This window comes from Rhinatrema bivittatum, chromosome 12 (genome assembly GCF_901001135.1).
Source record: "Rhinatrema bivittatum chromosome 12, aRhiBiv1.1, whole genome shotgun sequence".
In the NCBI taxonomy this organism is placed as follows: Eukaryota; Metazoa; Chordata; class Amphibia; order Gymnophiona; family Rhinatrematidae; genus Rhinatrema; species Rhinatrema bivittatum.
The window spans coordinates 14,092,516-14,111,489 of record NC_042626.1 but is presented as its reverse complement, the minus strand read 5'-3'; the positions used below and the strand labels follow the sequence as shown (position 1 = coordinate 14,111,489).

General features: G+C 42.4%; 1 protein-coding gene across 1 annotated transcript in view; it reads left to right on the top strand.

The window, feature by feature from the left end:
- Positions 1-18,974, top strand: part of SCUBE3 (signal peptide, CUB domain and EGF like domain containing 3) — a 464,243-nt gene that overhangs the window by 290,518 nt on the left and 154,751 nt on the right. Inside the window, exon 9 of the mRNA XM_029573032.1 lies at positions 3,877-3,993. Within this exon, the coding sequence (XP_029428892.1) occupies positions 3,877-3,993 (117 nt within the window). The remainder of the gene's footprint in view (positions 1-3,876; positions 3,994-18,974) is intronic.

The window sequence follows — 18,974 nt, the reverse complement described above, 5'->3', positions numbered from 1 at the left end:
ATTCATAATAATAAAAACAGAAGTCAAACAGAAGTTAAAAATAATCCAAAAAAATCAAATCATAACAAACATAAAAATTCTGACAAATTATAGGCCTCATAATGGGTACTAGATAGAATCAGACCACTGCTGACCTTTTAAATGCAACGGAAGAGAGGTAAGTTCACAAGTCTTTGGTCCCCTGCATGACAGCCCTTTTCTCCCTAAAGGGCATCAGGCTTCAAATGTATCTTTCTGTAACTTATAAACGAGAAGGACTCTCTGGCAGGGTTTGCGCTTTGAGGCATCTCTTCTGAAAGAAAACTCCTTTTGGCAAAGCTGAGAGGCCCTACCAGAGTGTGAATAAAATACATCTTTACTCTCTGGCTGCTCTCTGAAACTGAACCCAGATTGTCTTAAAACGACTGGGCTAAATAATGCTGCGACATCCAATCAGAACTTCTAGGTGAGAGGGACTGAAGGGTATAGATGGCTCCTAAGAAAAAGGTGTTAAGGATAGGGATAGTGGCATCTAGTGGCCAGACTGGGTGGATCTGCCACACCACTATGGGGCGGATTTTAAATGCCCTGCGCGCGTAAATCCGGGCAGATTTACTCGCGCATGGCCCTCGCGCGCCTATTTTGCATAGGCCGCCGGCGTGCGTAAAGCCCCGGGACGCGCGTAAGTCCCGGGGCTTTCTAAAAGGGGCGTGTTGGGGGCGTGTCGGGCATGGCCGGAGTGACGTGGTGTTTCGGGGGCGGCAACGCGGGCGTGGTTTCGGCCCGGGGGTGTTCCGGGGGCGTGGCCGCGGCCTCCGACCAGCCCCCAGGACCGGAACACGGAGCAGGGCTGCCGGCCGGCACGCGCAAAGTTAGGGGGGGGGGTTAGGTAGGGGAAGGGAGGGGAAGGTGGGGGGAGGGCGAAGGAAAGTTCCCTCCGAGGCCGCTCCGAAATCGGAGCGGCCTCGGAGGGAACAGGCAGTGCGCGCTGGGCTCGGTGCGCGCAGGTTGCACAAATGTGCACCCCCTTGCGCGCGCGTCGACCCGCGTATCTTATAAAATCCAGCGTACTTTTGTTCGCGCCTGGTGCGCGAACAAAAGTACGCGATCGCGCAAATGTTTAAAATCTACCCCTTAGTGTATAACTTTCAATTTTACATTCATAAACAGCTTGAAAATTTACACCATAAGAATATATCCCTTAAGTATACACAAAACCAGATAAAGTCATCCCGATGAGCACAGTGTTAAATTGTAAAAGGGGGAGGGGGTGTGGTAAAAGTCCAGAATAACCCAGGTGTCAGCAGAATCACTCTACATTCATGCAAGTATCTTTTAGTTACTGAGCAAATGTCCACATTTGACGTTTGCATCTTTGATTTTTTTTTTATTTGCCTTCTGCATTTCTCATTGGTCCATCTACATTTCTTATTTATCCTTCTGCTGCTTGTTTACTCTGCATTTGTCTTGTTTTATCTTCTGCCTCATTATCAAAGTGAACGATTTAATGATTTTGAGTGGAAAACAGTACTGTAGGATTCTTAGCTGCTTTCTTTATGAAAAATGGCATTTCGGTTGCATCTCGTTTTGTATAGATTAGGTTCAGGTACATTATTTTATAACAGGGCATACGTGTGTCTGGAGTTGCTTTTCTAAATGGCTGACCAATGCTTTCCAGGGTGAAAGAGAAAGCTTCCTCAGTATTTCTTTTTTGCATTTCTGTTTGAATTCCTTTATTAGGCTTTCCTTTTCCAGTTCCTTCTCCCCCAGGCTTTCCTTACTCTCGCATGAAGTTGTTCCGCTGATAGGTGCCCCTATATCTACAGTTAGCATCCGCCCTTGATTTCAATTTTCAGGTTCATCTCTGGCTTTTCTCTGGCCAGCATTCCGTTCTACCTATAATTTTTAACTGTTCAAATGAAGATAGGGAAAATATTGCTATTTTTCCAAAACTTGAGCACATGCAGCTTTTTAGGTTGTTGGGGATTACACCAGACAATTAAGGTTGAATTAAATGCTATTTCCATAAATGTTATCCTATATTGTTTTGTCTCTTTATTTATTTCAGCATTTCTCTAATAACAAGCAGCCTCAATGAACTCATACAGATGGGTAATGTCATTCAACAGCACCAATTGAAGCAACCTCCCAAGCTGACAATTTTGGAAAATTGATATTTATGAACCTTTTTCCAAGCAACCAGGCAACTATACTACTAGCTGCCCTTGAAAGACCCAGTTTTGTTTCTCTTGAAGTTGCTGAAAGCAGTTTCCCTCCTCCACGCTGTAAAATCATCTGATGTAACATTTTCTAATATTTTTCTCTTCCCTTTCAGATGAAATTCTTCAATATTAGGATTTTTCTCTCAGGGGCAGTCTGTTTTTCAGGCCCCTCCCTCATGGTGAGAGAACTGCAAGGAATCACTTTTCTTTGGACTTGTTCAGTGGACTATGACTGACTTGTCCTTCACAAAGTCTATTCTATGGATCATACTGTCCTCCGTGCAGGTAAAAGTCCCAATATTGCATTGTGAATGACTCTCATTTGGAGGTATCCTCTTTCCTGGACTTGTCCAGTGAAGAACAGCTGGTTTCTTGATCCATGGATCTCCTCTACAGAGCACACTGCCCACACGCAGTAAAAAAGCATTTCCACTGATAATGGAAACCCTGCATTCCAGGGTTATATCAACCTAGCCCTAGCCCTCAGCAGAATTATAGTCCCTACTCAGGGACAACACAAGCTACACTTTCCATTTCTAGATTAATTGAAAAGGTCCTAAATACTGCCAGATGCTTTGCCCATGAAAGAATCTGGAGTGTGTGAACCTTATTGCAGCAGTATATCATGGGCTACTTGTGTTTTCAGTGCCTTTTAATCTAGTCACAATGCACAACTCCTTCCCTCCTTTGCTCTCTTTTAATTGTGGATGTCCATGTGCATTGCACTCTCACAGACATCCTTCATTTTGGGGATCCTCATCTGTGTGAATCCATTGAGGCTGCTAGTTAGAGAAAGTGAAATTGCTTACCTGTAATTGGAGTTCTATAATAACAGCAACTCAGTGATTCATACAAATCATCTACCTATCCTTGCAGGCTTACACACTCAGTTTTGTCTTTGAGCTTTGCAAAAGATGAAACTAGAGTTTTGAGCAGCATCTGGCGGTATGGTTGCTTGGCTGCTTGACAACTGGTTCAAAAATATCAAGTTTCCAAAACTGTCAGCTTGCAAGATGGCTTTGATCAGCGCTGTCAGATGAGTCACTCATCTGTATGAACCCAAGTTACAGGTAAGCAATTTTTCCTTACATAGCATGCTATACAACAAAGAACATACAAGTACAGCAAGTCCTTGTTCATCTTAATGGGTACCTGAGGAAATGGGAGGAAATGTGTCTTTGCCCAAGGTCACAAAGAATGACAGTGGGAAAATCATGATTTGAACACTGGTCTCTTGGTTTCCAACTCATCACTCTGTCCAATAGGCTACTCTCTTTGCTTTCAAGTCTGAAGAACTGGATTTTGTGGCTTTTTATTCCAACTATCTCTACTGTTTTCTGAATCCTTCCCCACATTTTCCCTTCCACACAGTGGAAATTCCCTCTCCGTTATCATAGCGTAGCTCTGACAACATATGCTGAACTATATAAAGTGATAATGTCTAGTTTATCCTGCTGGGTGACCATGAAGATTTCCAGGGGTCAGGGAAGACAGGTGGCTGTGTGCAAATAATGCTGTGATTGTGTTTCATTGGAGAAAAAGAATAGCATGCATTATTACATATAGTCATTCAGCAAGGCAATGTAGAATTTCGCGATTCATCTATTAAGATATGCATAGTAAGTGGGGTTTTATTTTTAATACTTTCTTTCGTTTCTCTCTTTCTCCCATATAGAAACCTGTGCAGTAAACAATGGAGGCTGTGACAGCAAGTGTCACGATGCCGCCACAGGAGTCCACTGCAGCTGCCCAATGGGATTTATGCTTCAGCCAGACAGGAAAACGTGCAAAGGTAAATGGCACTTAAAATCTTTTCCTGTTTATAAAGGGTGAGCTTTGCTTTTTGTCATGCTGTTAATGATGGGAGAGCTAGTTTTACCCTTGGCACAAGGATACAGTACAGAAAGTAACATTACATTCCTTATCGAACCTACCAAACTAGTTAAAATGCCTGGTTTTCCTCCCCTACCAGCAGATGGAGACAGAGAACAAACGTTTTGCTGGAAGCAGCCTTATACGGTACTGTGCTACCTGCGGCCTTTCAGTATTTCTCTGTCTCCAGCAGATCTTAGAAGTGCCAAACCTTCAGGCATTGGAAGGACCCTCAGAGGGGTGTCATGGTGGATTCTGCTTCACTCTGTTACATCAAGAGAGAAATACTTTATTGGATATACATGACTGCAGTAAAATTACATAAACAAATATTTCTTTCCTGTACTGTCCACAGTTCAAGGTGGATTACAATGAATACAAACATAATAAAGTAAACAACAAAATTAATATATCCCCCAAGTTATAGGGGTTAAAAAAAGGAATAAATACACTAATACATCTACAATATAGAGTTGCTGCTTCATGACTCTTAATAAGTACTATGCCAGTATGGGTCTAGGAGCTGCAAATATGTCAAATATTCAGCAGCCATAAATCTAAAACATCTACATTTCAAATCACATACCATAAAATTAGCCTGGCCCAAATTAAACACTTCTACCCTGGCTTTACCCTTGTCTGAAGACACCAGCCCACCAACTGACTTTAATATCAATATTGAGTCTGCAACAGTTATTCCTTTTGCATAGGATTGGCCATAGAATCCTCATCCTCTCAGAGTTGTTAAAGCTTTGCCCCTAACACAGTCATTCAATAAGCCGATACCGTTCTGTAGAAGAGTCTGAGTCTCTATCATGCAAGTCCCATAGGATTGTGCATCACGTAGGTCTGTTGAGGCCATTGAAGCCAGAACTGACCATAGATCATAAAGACTTCATATAAAACAGTGTTACAAAGGGGCAAGAGAATCTGTTTTGTCCTCGCCCATGCAACCTTAACAGATTACTCTCAGATGTGGTCATCCCGACCATAACCCATAGCAGACACACTTCGCTTGTCAGCGGCTCATTCAAGACTATGCTGCAGCCAAAACAGAACCACAAGCCCCTATGGCATCCTGCAAATCACTATGAAAAATACCGAGGCTGATGATCTGGGCAGTTCTCTATGATGAGCTCATGCAAAATGCTAGTACTGCCAACAGAAAACATGCATGTCTGCATTCGCCTGTTTAGCTTTTTTCGAGTTCTTTCAACTGTATGGTTTGACTTCTCATCCTGCCATATCCTTCAAGAGATTTATTTATTTATTTATTTATTTCGGATTTTTATATACCGACATTCTCAATACAAGTATCGAATCAGGTCGGTTTACATATAACAAAACTTTCGCACAAAAGGCGTTACATGGAACAGCGTTTCTTAACATATAACGTATAACATATAGCATATAACCTGTAACATATAGATATTAATAATAAATTAAATATTACATAGATAATAATAATAGTAACTCGTCAACAGGACGTAGGTAAATGTTCGGCATGTTTATAGCGAGAATAAATGTCTAGAAAAAAAATTAAAGGGTAGACTAAATTGTGATATGAGGGTACATAGACCATGTTGATGTGCAAAATATGCGAGAAGTGCATGAGTTAAATGATGATGCAGGCCCAAACAATGTGAACTGCAGGAAATAACCTCATGATAGTGATGCAGTCCCTCTGCATCTTTTGAACAAGTTCCACACTGTGTGTTCTCATAATGTCATTTCCTCCTAATTGGAGGATGATGGCACAGGGGGGAACTTGTCCCTTTTTTGCTTGCAGCAGCATTAACTGGTTCCACTGCATTCTTTGCTACCCCATCCAGAGTAGAGACATACCTGCATTTACTAAGTCAAGGTGTTCACCTAGTGGCTTGGCCAGTACCTTCTTTTGGACCCAATGTAGGAACAAATGTAAGAGTCAAACTAGGTATTATCCCAGGACAAGCAGGCTGCTAGTCCTCACATATGGGTGACGTCAGCAACGGAGCCTTAGTGCGGGAAAACTTCTGTCAAAGTTTCTAGAAACTTTTGACTGGCAGCCTGGGGCTACTGAGCATGCCCAGCATGCCATGATATTCTGTGCCACAGGGGTCTCACTTCAGTCTTCATTTTTTCGCACCGCTGGACAGCAGCACGGATACCGGAGTCCTCTGAGTTTACCTCAGCGATACTTATTAGTTACACTTCTTCTCATTCTCCCATAAGGGGTCTCATTTTTTCTAAATTCACCAGCTGGTGAACTATTTTAGCGTTAAAAAAAAAAAACGCTATTAAATTTTCTGTCATCGATGGCCGTCGATGTCAAAATGTCGTCAGGGTTCAAAAAATGCCCGACTTGCAACCGCACAATGTCTGTTACCGATCCACACGCAGCGTGCGTCAGATGTCTCGGCAAAAAACATGACATTTCCTCTTGCAAGAAATGTCAAGAAATGACACCAAAAGGCCGTAAGCTCCGCCAGGAAAAGATTCAACAGCTTTTCAGTTTACAACTGACTCCTTCTCCGGCCACTTCTTCGAAGTCTTCACCAACAGGAGTTTCGAAAAAGTTATTGTTAAAAAAGCGCCGTCCCGACGGTTCCGGAGATAAATCCTCCCCTACCCCGTCGACATCGTCGATACGCTCAGCAGCAGACATAAGGCCTAGGCATAAACATCGGCACAGGCACGCCTCGGCTTCAGCGTCGGGATCTGTCCGAGGAGAACCGTTAGAGAAACGGCCTAAATTTACCACAGCCTCGATGCCTGAAGGGCCTACTCCGTCAACTCTTCCTCAGCAGAAGGAGTCATCGATACCTCCACCGATGACACTATCTACATCGATACCGCAAGACTTCACAGCCTATATAAAAGAGGCAGTCTTACAGGTGATCAAAGAACACTTGCCGGTGCCTCCACCGATGCCAGCAACATCGCTGATGCCGGTGACGTCCACCTCAACATCGACGTCACCGATGCCAGTACAATCGATACCGATGTCTGTTCCATCGACGATGACACCGATTCCGGGACATCTCCCGATGCCGGGTACCGACCCGATGCCGAGCACCGTCCCGAGACCAGGTACTCACCCAATGCCGGCCACTGTTTCGATGCCGCTCACTGCCATGTCTACAGCCACAATAGCAGTGCAAAGCCCCATCCAGCTCCCGGGTTCCTTCTTGGCTCCAGAATCCTTCCCGAGACCACAGGACACATCTATTCATCATGCGTCAATATTAACCACGATGCCCTCGTCGATGCCCCCATTTTCATCGGGTACATCATCGATGTTTTCTACGCCTTTTCATCTGGCATCGACGTACATACCTGGTACTGCTACTGAACAGTCATCGATGGGAAAGACACTGATATCATCGATGACAAAAACAAAATCTACGATGCCTCTTCCTGCTGGAGTTGATGTATCCTCTGAAGCAAGATTATACTCAGTGCTTCAGAAAAAATATCAAGATCTGCTGGATTCCTTACCTTCAAACCCAGTGGAAGAGGAGTCTTCTTCCTAAGAACCCATCCCAGGGCCCTCTGGTGTACCTCCTCCACATCCAACTGGAAAACCAGGTCCACATACTCCAGATTATGACTCATGGAGTGACACACAGTCTGACACCTCAGAAACTTTTATGTCTCTGGAGGTATTTTAAGTAGTGCAACTGCACTATTGAATATAGCCGGCTATCTTAAAGTTAGCCAGCTAGACCTAACCGGCTAACGTTAGCCAACTAACCCCTAGATTTATCAAAATGCTATATTTATAGCAGAAATAGCGCCCGCAATAAAAAAGGGGCGTGGTTAGAGTAATTTCCAAGCTATCATATGACATAGGCAATTTCTGCAAAGCATGCTACATTATTGCACCTTGTGGTAACTTCCGCAAACACGCACCGCCTTGCATTAACACATCGCAACATTTTGAGGGAGAGAGAAAGAGGAAGTGACATTGATTTCTCTGTAGAGAAATCAATATGTCACGCTCTATTTATACCAGTGTAAGAAGGGCCACTTTTAAATTGGTATGGGGTTTGGGGGATGGTTTTACATATATAATAGGAGGTACGAACAGCATAGCTGACATCACTGAAGATTTTCTGCTGTTTGAATCGAAGAAAGGTGCAAGAGGAGTTGATTTGTACAGAGCACTAGCGGTATAAATAAAGAGTGACATATTTCTCTCTCTTTCTCGAATGGCATGTGCAATAAAAATCTTTTCCCCGGTAACGCACAGCTAATGCGAGCAGAACGCACAGAAAAAAGGTGTAGTTATTTCTGATGTTAAAACCCATGTTGCTGTACATTACTCTATTGCATTCCACGTTAGGAGCTGCTTATTATCATTAACTCTGCCCAGTCTCCTTCCATTTGCATACTGTTGTGCGTTGTGCTATTTAACGTGCTCGTTATGGCATTATTGCATGTGTTACAGCATTATTGCGTGCATTAGGTCATTATCACTAGCGTTAAGGCCCTAACGCGAAATGATCAATGACCTTCAGGCCGATTCAGTAATAGTTGCGCCTTTTCGATGCGCTATTACCCCTTACTGAATAAGGGGTATAGCTAGCGCGTCGAAAACGCGCGTCTAAACGCAGGCTAACAGTGCGCTTTTACTGAATCTCCTGTGCGCGCGATTCAGTATTTAAATGAGGGCCCGTGGTAAAAAGAGGCGCTAGGGACACTAGCACTTCCCTAGCGCCTCTTTTTTGACAGGAACGGCGGCTGTCAGTGGGTTTGACAGCTGACGCTCAATTTTGCCGGCGTTGGTTCTCAAACCCGCTGACAGCCACGGGTTTGGAAACCAGATGCCGGCAAAATTGACCGTCCGGTTTTCAACCCGCAAGCTGCGGGCCGATTTAAAATTTTTTTTAATTTTATTTTTAATTATTTTTTACTTTGGGACCTCCGACTTAATATCGCCATGATATTAAGTCGGAGGGTGTACAGAAAAGCAGTTTTTACTGCTTTTCTATGCACTTTCCTGGTGCCCGGAGAAATTAACGCCTACCTTTGGGTAGGTGCTAATTTCTGAAAGTAAAATGTGCAGCTTGGCTGCACATTTTACTTACTGTATCGCGCGGGAATACCTAATAGGGCCATCAACATGCATTTGCATGTTGCGGGCGCTATTAGTTTCGGGGGGTTTGGACGCGCGTTTTCGATGCGCTATTACCCCTTACTGAATAAGGGGTATAGCTAGCGCGTCGAAAACGCACATCTAAACGCGGGCTAGCAGGGTGCTCCACCGGAGCGTACTGTACTGTATCAGCCTGCTTGTTAGGTAGCCAGTTAACCAGTTATCTCAACTCCTACTGATTATGCCCCTAGAATGCCCCTAACTTTGGATAAATTCTAGCCGGCTAACTTATTAGCCGGCTAGAATTTAGCCAGATAAGTGCCAAAATATTCATGTAGCCAGCTTAGAGCGCCACCTGCCAATGCAAATGATCTGTTTCAAAAAAAAAAAAAAAGACAGGTTTCAAAATTGTTGAAACATATATCTGTTCCAGAGATGGTTTTCAAGGATAATGAATATATAGTAGGCTAGATTGACAAACTGAACAGTAGCAAATCACCTAGGCCAGATGGAATACGTATCAGGGATCTGAAAGAACTTAAAAATGAAATTTCAGATCTATTACTAGTAATTTGTAATCTATCATTAAAATCATCTATTATACCTGAAGACTAGAAGGTGGCCAATGTAATACCGATATTTAAAAAGGGCTCCAGAGATGATCCGGGAACCTAAAGACCAGTGAGCCTTACCAGTGCCAGGAAAAATCATGGAAACTATTCTAAAGAACAAAATCACATGGGACACCGCCAGCATGATTTACCTAAGAGAAGTCTTGCCTCACAAATCTGCTACTTTTTTTTTAAGGGATTAATAAATGTGGATAAAGGTAAGCTGGTAGATGTAGTATATTTGGATTTTCAGAAGGCATTTGAAAAAGTCCCCCATGAGAGACTTCTAAGAAAATTTAAAAAGTCATGGGATAAGAGGCAATGTACTTTTGTGGTTTGCAAACTGGTTAAAAGACAGGAAACAGAAAAGGATTAAATGGTCAGTTTTCTCAGTGGAGTGAGGAAAACGGTAGAGTGCCTCAGGGATCTGTACTTGGACCGTTGCTTTTTAATATATTTATAAATGATCTGGAAAGGGAAATGACAAGTGAGGTGATCAAGTTTGCAGATGACATTAAATTATTCAGAATTGTTAAATTACAAACTGGTAGTGATAACTTGCAGGAGGAGCTTGCGAGACTGGAAAATTGGACGTCCAAATGGCAGATGAAATTTGATGTGGATAAATGTAAGGTGATGCATATAGGGAAAAATAACCCATGCTGTAGTTATACAATGTTAGGTTTCATGTTACAAATTACCACCCTGGAAAAAGATCTAGGCTTCATAGTGGACAATACATTGAAATTGTCAGCTCAGTGTGCTGCAGCAGTCAAAAAAAGTAAACAATGTTAGGAATTATTAAGAAGGTAATGGTAAATAAAACAGAAAATGTCATAATGCCTCTGAATTGCTCCATGGTGAGACCACACTTAAGTACTGTGTTCACTTCTGGTCACCGCATCTCAAAAAATATATAGATGCACTGGAGATAGTACAGTGAAGGGAAACCAAAATGATAATGGAGATGGAATGGCTCCCCTATGAGGAAAAGGCTAAAGAGGTTAGGGCTATTCAGCTTGGAGAAGAGATCTGAGAGGGGATATGATGGAAGTCTACAAAATCATGAGAGGAGTAGAATGGGTAAGTGTGAATCGTTGTTTACTCTTTCAGATAATAGAAGGACTAGGGAACATGCCATGAAGTTAGCAAGTAGCATATTTAAAACAAATCAGAGAATATTCTTTTTTACTCAACGCAGAATTAAACTCTGGAATTCGTTGCCAGAGGATTCGGTTAAGGCTGTTAGCTTAGCTGGGTTTAAAAACAGTTTGGACAAAGTCCTGGAGAAGTCCATAAACTGCTATTAGTTGACTTAGGGAATAGCCACTGCTTATTACTGGCATCAGTAGATGGGATCTATTTAATGTTTGGGTACTTGCCAAGTACTTGTATCCTGGATTGGCCACTGTTAGAAACAGAATACTAGGCTTGATGGACCCTCAGTCTGACCCAGTATGGCATGTTCTTATATAAGATGAACTGTGTTCAACAGCTTGCTCTGGAACTCATGTAGTTAGATGATGCTTGTCACGCTTTCAACCAATCTCATTAGCCCAGCCATGCATCATCCTCTTCACAACAAAGATATTGGCTGGATTGTAACCCTCCATAGCCCCTAGTGATAAAAAAAACAATTCATGCCAGTCTAGTGGCCAAAGCAGACCTAGACATTCCTTCCTGCACAACGTGATAAACTGCACAATCAAATTATTCTTAATGGGCATCAGTTGTTTAGCACCCACATGACTTGCAAAGTCTTGAAAATCAGGTAGGGCTCTGATGTCGCTTCTTCTGGTACTCTGGGATAGAGTTCAGCATTATCTGCCATATTTTGTCAGGCCAAAACTCCATACCTCTGGCGTGATAGTGTTCCCTCTGTGTTGGCAGATGGTACCAGGTATTTATTTATTTGTTTATTTATTTTCTCTGAAATGGGACCACTTAAAATGGGCAAGAGTATCAGGAATGGCATTCCTCTCCCCCAGTATATATGATGCATAGAAAGTGATGTTGTGAATCAGACACTACAGCATGAGTTCTCTCAGTAAAGAGATTATGCCTGGTGTCCTAGCAGACATCTTGCCGATGGTGTCAGCTATCTCCATATTGTCAGATCTAAAGACCACAGCTTTATTATTCAATCTATCACCCCAAAAGTTCAACATTACCATGATTGGGAACAGTTACAGAAAAGTAATGTTCCTAGTAGTCCCGAACTAGTGCCATGCTTCTGGCAATAGCTCTGTGCACCCATGGACCCTGAAAGTAGATGCCAATCCTCTCCCATCTGGGCTGGTCAGAGTGTTAGGCCATTGAATGCCTTCATAAAATTCACCCATGCCTCCACATCATCCTTGATAGCCTTAGTAATCCTTATAAAATGTTGCCTGCTGTGATCAAAGCATGGCTCCTGATAAACACTCTACCCATTGGTATAACCCTACAGGTGAATTTAAGGAGCCCAATTAGCAACTGGAACTGCTGCACAGACACTTTCATGGACTGCCTCATGTTCTGTAATGTCTCCCTCAATTTCTTTACCTTGTCCTGAGGAAGCCTGAACATTCTATCACTAACATCCAATTCTGTACCCAAAAATACTGAGGCCAGACCCACGGTCTTCTGGGTTAGTGGTATTCCAAACTGTTCTGCCATAGCCTGAAAACTTGAAAGTAAGGCTTTGCATTTGACAGAGTTCCTGCCAATAAACAGAAAATCATTGAGGTAATGGATGGTATTCTGACTCCCCAAGGTCAACTCCACAATCCAGTGCACAAATGTACTGACGTGTTTGAAATATGTGCAAGATATGGAGCTATCCATGGGTATACATTTTTCAAATGTGAAACCAAGCAGGTGAAATAAATTTGGGTGCACAGGTAACAAATTGGCAGGAAATGCCAATTTGATAGCAGCTTTTTCCAGCCTGGCATTGGAATTGAATTTCCTAATGATCCTGACTGCCTGATCAAGTGTAGTGTATTAGACCAAACATATCTACAAGTTGATGTGATCATTCACTGCACCTGAAGGGTAGGGCAAATTATGAATGAGTCAGAATTTCATATCCTCCTTTTTAGACACAGTTTCAAAGGTGATAGAAGTCAAGTGTGGCAAGGGAATGGTATGGAAAGGCCCCACTACTCTACCCAGAGTCACCTCCTTGTTGATTTTCTGCCTAGCAGCCGCCTCATGCTGTTGAAGAGACGAGGAACTGCAAAAGTGCATTGACTGCAAGTGAGCAGGGTCACAGGACAAGATTGAAAAACCAAGGGTTAAACCATCATAAAGAAACTTAGCAATGACACGTGATGGGTATGTTTTAAGCCACTAGGGCATAGCACTAAGCTTTGACCGGAGATGGCGACATCAGATGATTGGTGAGGCTGGCAGTCCTTTCCCCTTCTACCTCTTGGACTTTTACACTGCAGTGATGGGTGAGGGCCTCTGCAACTGGAACAAATGGGTCAGAAATTGCATGGGTTCCAGGTGCATATACCTGAGTTGAACTGCCTGCAATCTCGCCTCCCCAAACTCTGGATAAGGCTTTTATTGTGCCCCAGATGAGAAGTACCAGGCAAACTATCAGTGTTGAAAGACATCTGAAGGATCATTTCATCTATCAATAAATCAATAACCCTTTAACTTCTTGTGATAGATTTAATCTCAGTCATGCTCTTTCTAAATTTTCTATCATAGTTTAACCGCGCTCACTCTCCATAGCACTTGTGCACGTGCATTATGGTGTCTAAATATCAAACCAAGTATTGACTCTGCTCTGGTTCCTCCTCCACTAATAATGCTCATGAATATATGGAAAGCTGAAATTCAGTTATTAATGAATTTATAGACATGGGGCTTTTTTCTTTCTCAATGCCCCCAGCTGATTTATCTTTTAAGTCATCATTAACCCTATCCTGATCTTTTATGAGCAAGGAGAAAATGTCAGTGAATTCTCTTTTCCAAATCTTTTTCTTTGTTTTCTTAAGAACCCCTCTAGCCAGTGTATTTACTCTATAAATAGAATCTTCCATTGCTCTAACCTTAGTAATTTTAGCTGGAGTGTCTACTCCTTTTTTGCCTTAGCTTCCCTTCCCCTTGCGCACAATTTCACCAACCTTGCCCTTCTTAATGGATTTCTTTTCACTAAATGTCTTGAGCACATTATGTATAACAGGAGCTAGTGCTAATTCCTCGTCACTGGAATCCATGATAGAAGAGTCTAAATCAGAATCAGAGGCACCTGGTGAGGAACATCACTGGAAGGATTAGACCTACCCGACTCCGAAGAGGTGGGGGATTTTTCCCTCCTATCATGAGAAGTATCTCTAGTTCTCTGCTGTGCCTGTTGCGACAACTTGGATTTTTTGGTCTCTGTTCCATTCTTCTTATCACAGAGGTGCTATCCTAGCCAGCTGATTCCACACTGTCTTACTTGATAATTGAGTTCGTCGATGAAAGCTTTCAACTCCTTCTGAGCGGTGGAATGCGCTGATGTTGAGCAACCTTTGGCAGGGTGAACCTCCTCGGGCAGTATGGAGACAGATCTGCATTTTCTAGTGTTCTCTTTTGTTACATCCTTCGCCTTTGATATGGCCTTGGTCTGGGCTTTTTTGATGGAAGGTATGCTGGAGTACTACAGAGATATTGAGCATACAGAAATTCAGCAAGCCCTTCTTCCCTCCCCTCTTTTTTTTTAAACTTAAATATAAGGATTGCATGGTGAGGGGGTAGTGTACCAGGGGTCTCCCGGTTTGTAAATCTTTCCCATAACTAGTCAAATTAGCACCCCTCCCTCCTCCTTAGATACAAAACAAACAGTAGATAACTTTTGACTCAGAAATGGGTCTGTAGTGAACTATGCCAGTATCTAACCTATATAACCCTGTCAGAATGGCTTTTCTCCCCCCCCCCCCTTTGTTTTTTATTATAAGTAGTGAGTGCTGCTAATACATTTAGCAGACCTACTAAAGATGGCCATCATTGATCTCCCTAAGAAGACTGCTGCCACTGTGGCATGGACCTCTCGAACATGGCCACAGCCATATCATGTTGACCCCATAGAAATGGCAACACCTGTAGCTCAGCAGCCTCTCCAATATGGCTGCTGATAAAGCTGCACCGACCCACCCAAGATGGCTGCCATACATTGCAGATGTGAGAAAACCCACGGGGTCCTCTAGAGTCTGTTCACCTCCAAAAAAGGGCAGCCTATCCCACCTCCTAAGCCTTACCCTCTGACACCCCAATATGGCAATGACATGGCAGCAACCAACATGCTAGTGAAGAGCAAGTGCGCTCAGGGACCCAGCCCTCCTCTATTGAATGGCCCATCTCTGTCTGTTACCTGACCCCCACCTTGCCTCCTAGCACGCGGAGCGGTGGCAGAAGCACAGGGCCGACTCAACCTGTGTGCCTTCTTCCCATCCCACCAGATACCTAGATCTGTCTCTCCTCTTTTTTTTTTTTTTTTTTTTTTTTTTAGCATTTCTTTACTCTCAGGCGCCTGCTGGTCACCTGCTCAGCAAAGATCGGGTTCGACGAATGACAATGAGTGCACCTCCACTGCTGCCGCCCAACACCCAGTCCAGGAGACTACCAAAACAACAGAAACACGGTAAGGAGCAAGATATGGGGGGGGGGGGGGGGGAACAAGAACGAAGCTAACATGAAGCTGCTGAGGAGAGAGAGAGGCTGAGGCTGGGCAGTAGCCCTTTAAGTGGCTGTGTCCTTGGTCCCACCTCTTGGCTGCCCTCTCTCTCATATACAGCAGGCCATTGGCCGTCCTCGTTCATCTACCCATCCTCTGCCCTCCTCGAACCCACCCTTCCATTTGCTCTCCTCACCTTCCATCCCCTCACCAATGTGCAAGTCAGGCATAGGATGGGCAGGTAAGCCCTTGCTCTCATTGTGGCCTCCCCCTTTAAAATGGATATGGCTGGGCATCTTTACTTTACAAAAATGTTAGATCATATTCCGGCTACAATGCATGTAATATCTCTTGCAAGGTTACATATGAGAACAGCTCAGTAGTATCTAATAACCCAATGGAGTAAACATCTACAGCCATTATCAAAAAGAATCATCATAAAACTGAGCCTAATGGAAGTATTAACATAGTGGCAGAATCTGACATATTTATCAGAAAGCCACCAATTTTCATCTCCAGAAGCTTATCAAATTATTACACCAGATGCATCCTCTGTGGAGATGAGGAGTTCATTTAAGGAATATATGTTCTTAAGGGACATGGGACATCCAGGAGTCTGCTTACATATCAACCTACTGGAACTGAGGGCAGCTTTCAAACACTTAGTATTTGAAGCATGGATAAAAAATTCAGAGATACAAATTCAAACAGACAATTAAGTAGCTATGTTTTACATAAACAAACAAGGAGGAATGGGCTCTCAGATTCTCTACAGAGAAACTCTGAAGATACGGAACTAGACAACTACAAGAAAGATTCTTTATCAGCAATATATCTACATTAGGCAAGGACAATTTAATAGCGGGCGTGCTTGGCCAATGGCTTCAACCACACGAATGGTCCCTTCACCCAGAGGTGGTACAGAACCTGCTCCATCACTGGGGAATCCTAGCTATAGGCCTTTTTGCATCACCATGGAATCAAAACTTCCCCTCTATTGTTCCAAGAGACCAGCAGAGGATACCATAGCCCTAGATGCTTTTCAGATTCAATGGTGCAGTGTCTTAATGTATGCATTGCCACCAATACTACTTATTCCAAAAACAATAACCAAATTGAGGAAAGATTCAGGAAGAGTAATTGCAATAGTTCCCTACTGGTGGTCTCATCAAGTATTGTTCCCATGGCTTTAAAAATTGGCACAAGCATCATCAATCTATCTGCTGATTATTCCAGAGCAGCTAATGCAATTCAACGGATCTCTCCTCCGTCCCAATCTACAATCCCTATCTCTAACGGCTTGGATATTGGTAGCAAATAAGTACTGTTTTTACCATATTCGGAACAAGTCATTTTGCTAACAGCAAAAAGATCAGCAACTAGACATTTTTATAACTTTAAATGGAAAAGATTCTCAATTTGGTGATTTCTATTGCAAAAGAATCCTTTTTCTTGTTCAATTCAATATCACCTCTTCTCAATTATCTTACACATTTGTCTAACTCAGACCTTCAAACAAATTCAGTCAGAGTTCTTTTAAGTACAAATACTGCATATCATCATCATCAAAGAGATGGTCGCCTGATTTCACAAGTGCCTAAACCATCTCAAACTTCAATAAGATTACTACCAGTGCAATGGGATCTAAATCTAGTTCTTTCTCAGCTGATGAAACCGCCATTCGAATCAATGCATTCATAAGACCTAAAATGGATAACATGGAAGGCAGTATTTCTAGTTGCCATCACATCTGTGTGCAGGATAGGTGAGCTTCAAACTTCACTAACGTAATCATTTTTCACTCAGATTTTTCCTGACACAGTATTGCTAAGAACACATCTGAAATTTCTTTTTAAAATAGTCTCTTTTATTTAAACCAATCACTCATATTACCAGCCTTCTTTCCAAAACCACATTCAGTGGAAGAACAACTGCATACACTAGACTGTAGAAAAGTGTTGCTGTTTTATCTTAATAGAACAAAGAACATAAGAAAGATGTCTTAACTATTTGTCTCATTTGATGTAAATAGAAAAGGTTTGGTGATTAAAAAAGTAGACTGTTTCATCTTGGTTATCGCAGTATATATCATTCTGATATTTCAAATCTGCAATCCCATTGTCTCAAACTATTACAGCTCATCAGATTAGAGGAAAGGCTACTTCTATTGCACAAATGAAGCAAGCATCATCTTAAATTTGCAGAGCCACAACATGATCTTCTATTCATACGCTTGCAAAACATTACTGTCTGGATGAAGATTCCATAGGGATAATGATTTTGGGTGTTTAATACACCACTGTTTAATCAAATAGTGGCTTCAACTTCTCAGAGTTTTGAAGTTGGGCTGCAATTTTGACAAAAAAGTTTTAACTTTTTGCAGCCTTTCAACTTGGGAGTCCCCACTTGTGTGGCTATTTGTATCTGCTTGTCCACGGAGAAATCAAGATTGCTTACCTGTAATGGGGGTTCTCCATGGTCAGCAGAACAAATAAGCCACACAATCCCAATCATCTCCCAGAAGTTGAAGTGCAGCTACCAATTGTCTGAAACAGCTCGCATGTTGCCAGCATTGCGAGAATTTCTGTGATGCTCTGAAAAACTTTCCAGAACTTTCAGAGCTAGGAGAGAGCATTTTCAACCTGCATTGGTGTCATCGGATGACATCACCCACTTGTGCAGCTAATTTGTACTGATGAACACCCATTACAGGTAAGCAATCTTGCTATATATCGACAGGCAACTCCAGAAATCCCTCAGGAACACCGAGGTAAGCCAGTATTGTTTCAGCTGCCTAGGCCATCACACTGGAAGAAATTTATAAGGCTTTTGTGGGAGTGGGACAATTTATTACAACCCAGATTTCTCCTCTCGTATACAAGGTTTTGCATAATACTATGGAATGTTTGCAGAGTGGAATGTAGGAGAAAGATAGAAGATTGGAACTGATGGAAAAATCAAATGATAGATTGGGAGTGCTCCAAGATGCTATACTTAAGTACAGTATTTTCATTTGTTCAAAAATGGAAACTTTAGAAAACCAAATTAGACATTTATAATTTATTAATTTTCCTAAGATACCATCTGTCTCAGCTATGAAACTCTATCATTGCTCTCTGCTTCAATAGCAGGGGAAAAGGGGAATGTGATTCAGACAGCAACCAACAAAGACCCCGACTTTTACATTCTGGGGAAACTGGCATAGAAGTAAGTTTCTGATGCGACTGTTACTACCCTTAACCAATAAGCCTGATACCTTTGATGCAACTTCATTATTAGCTCTCTGCTTCAATGGCAAGGGGTAACAGGGAATTGGATTCAGAGAGTAACCAATGAGAGCCCTGACTTTTACAGTTTGGGAAACTGATAAGCATGGGGGTAACCTGCATGGTGCGGCAGATACTACCATAAGCTTGCTGGGTAGACTGGATGGACCCTTTAGTCCTTTTCTGCTGTCATTTCTATGTTTCTATATGTGACTGAGATACTTAAAGTTCCAGATTAATCTATGTCAGCAGTTTATCTTATACATATTTAAAAAGGGGGAGCCAGAGGAA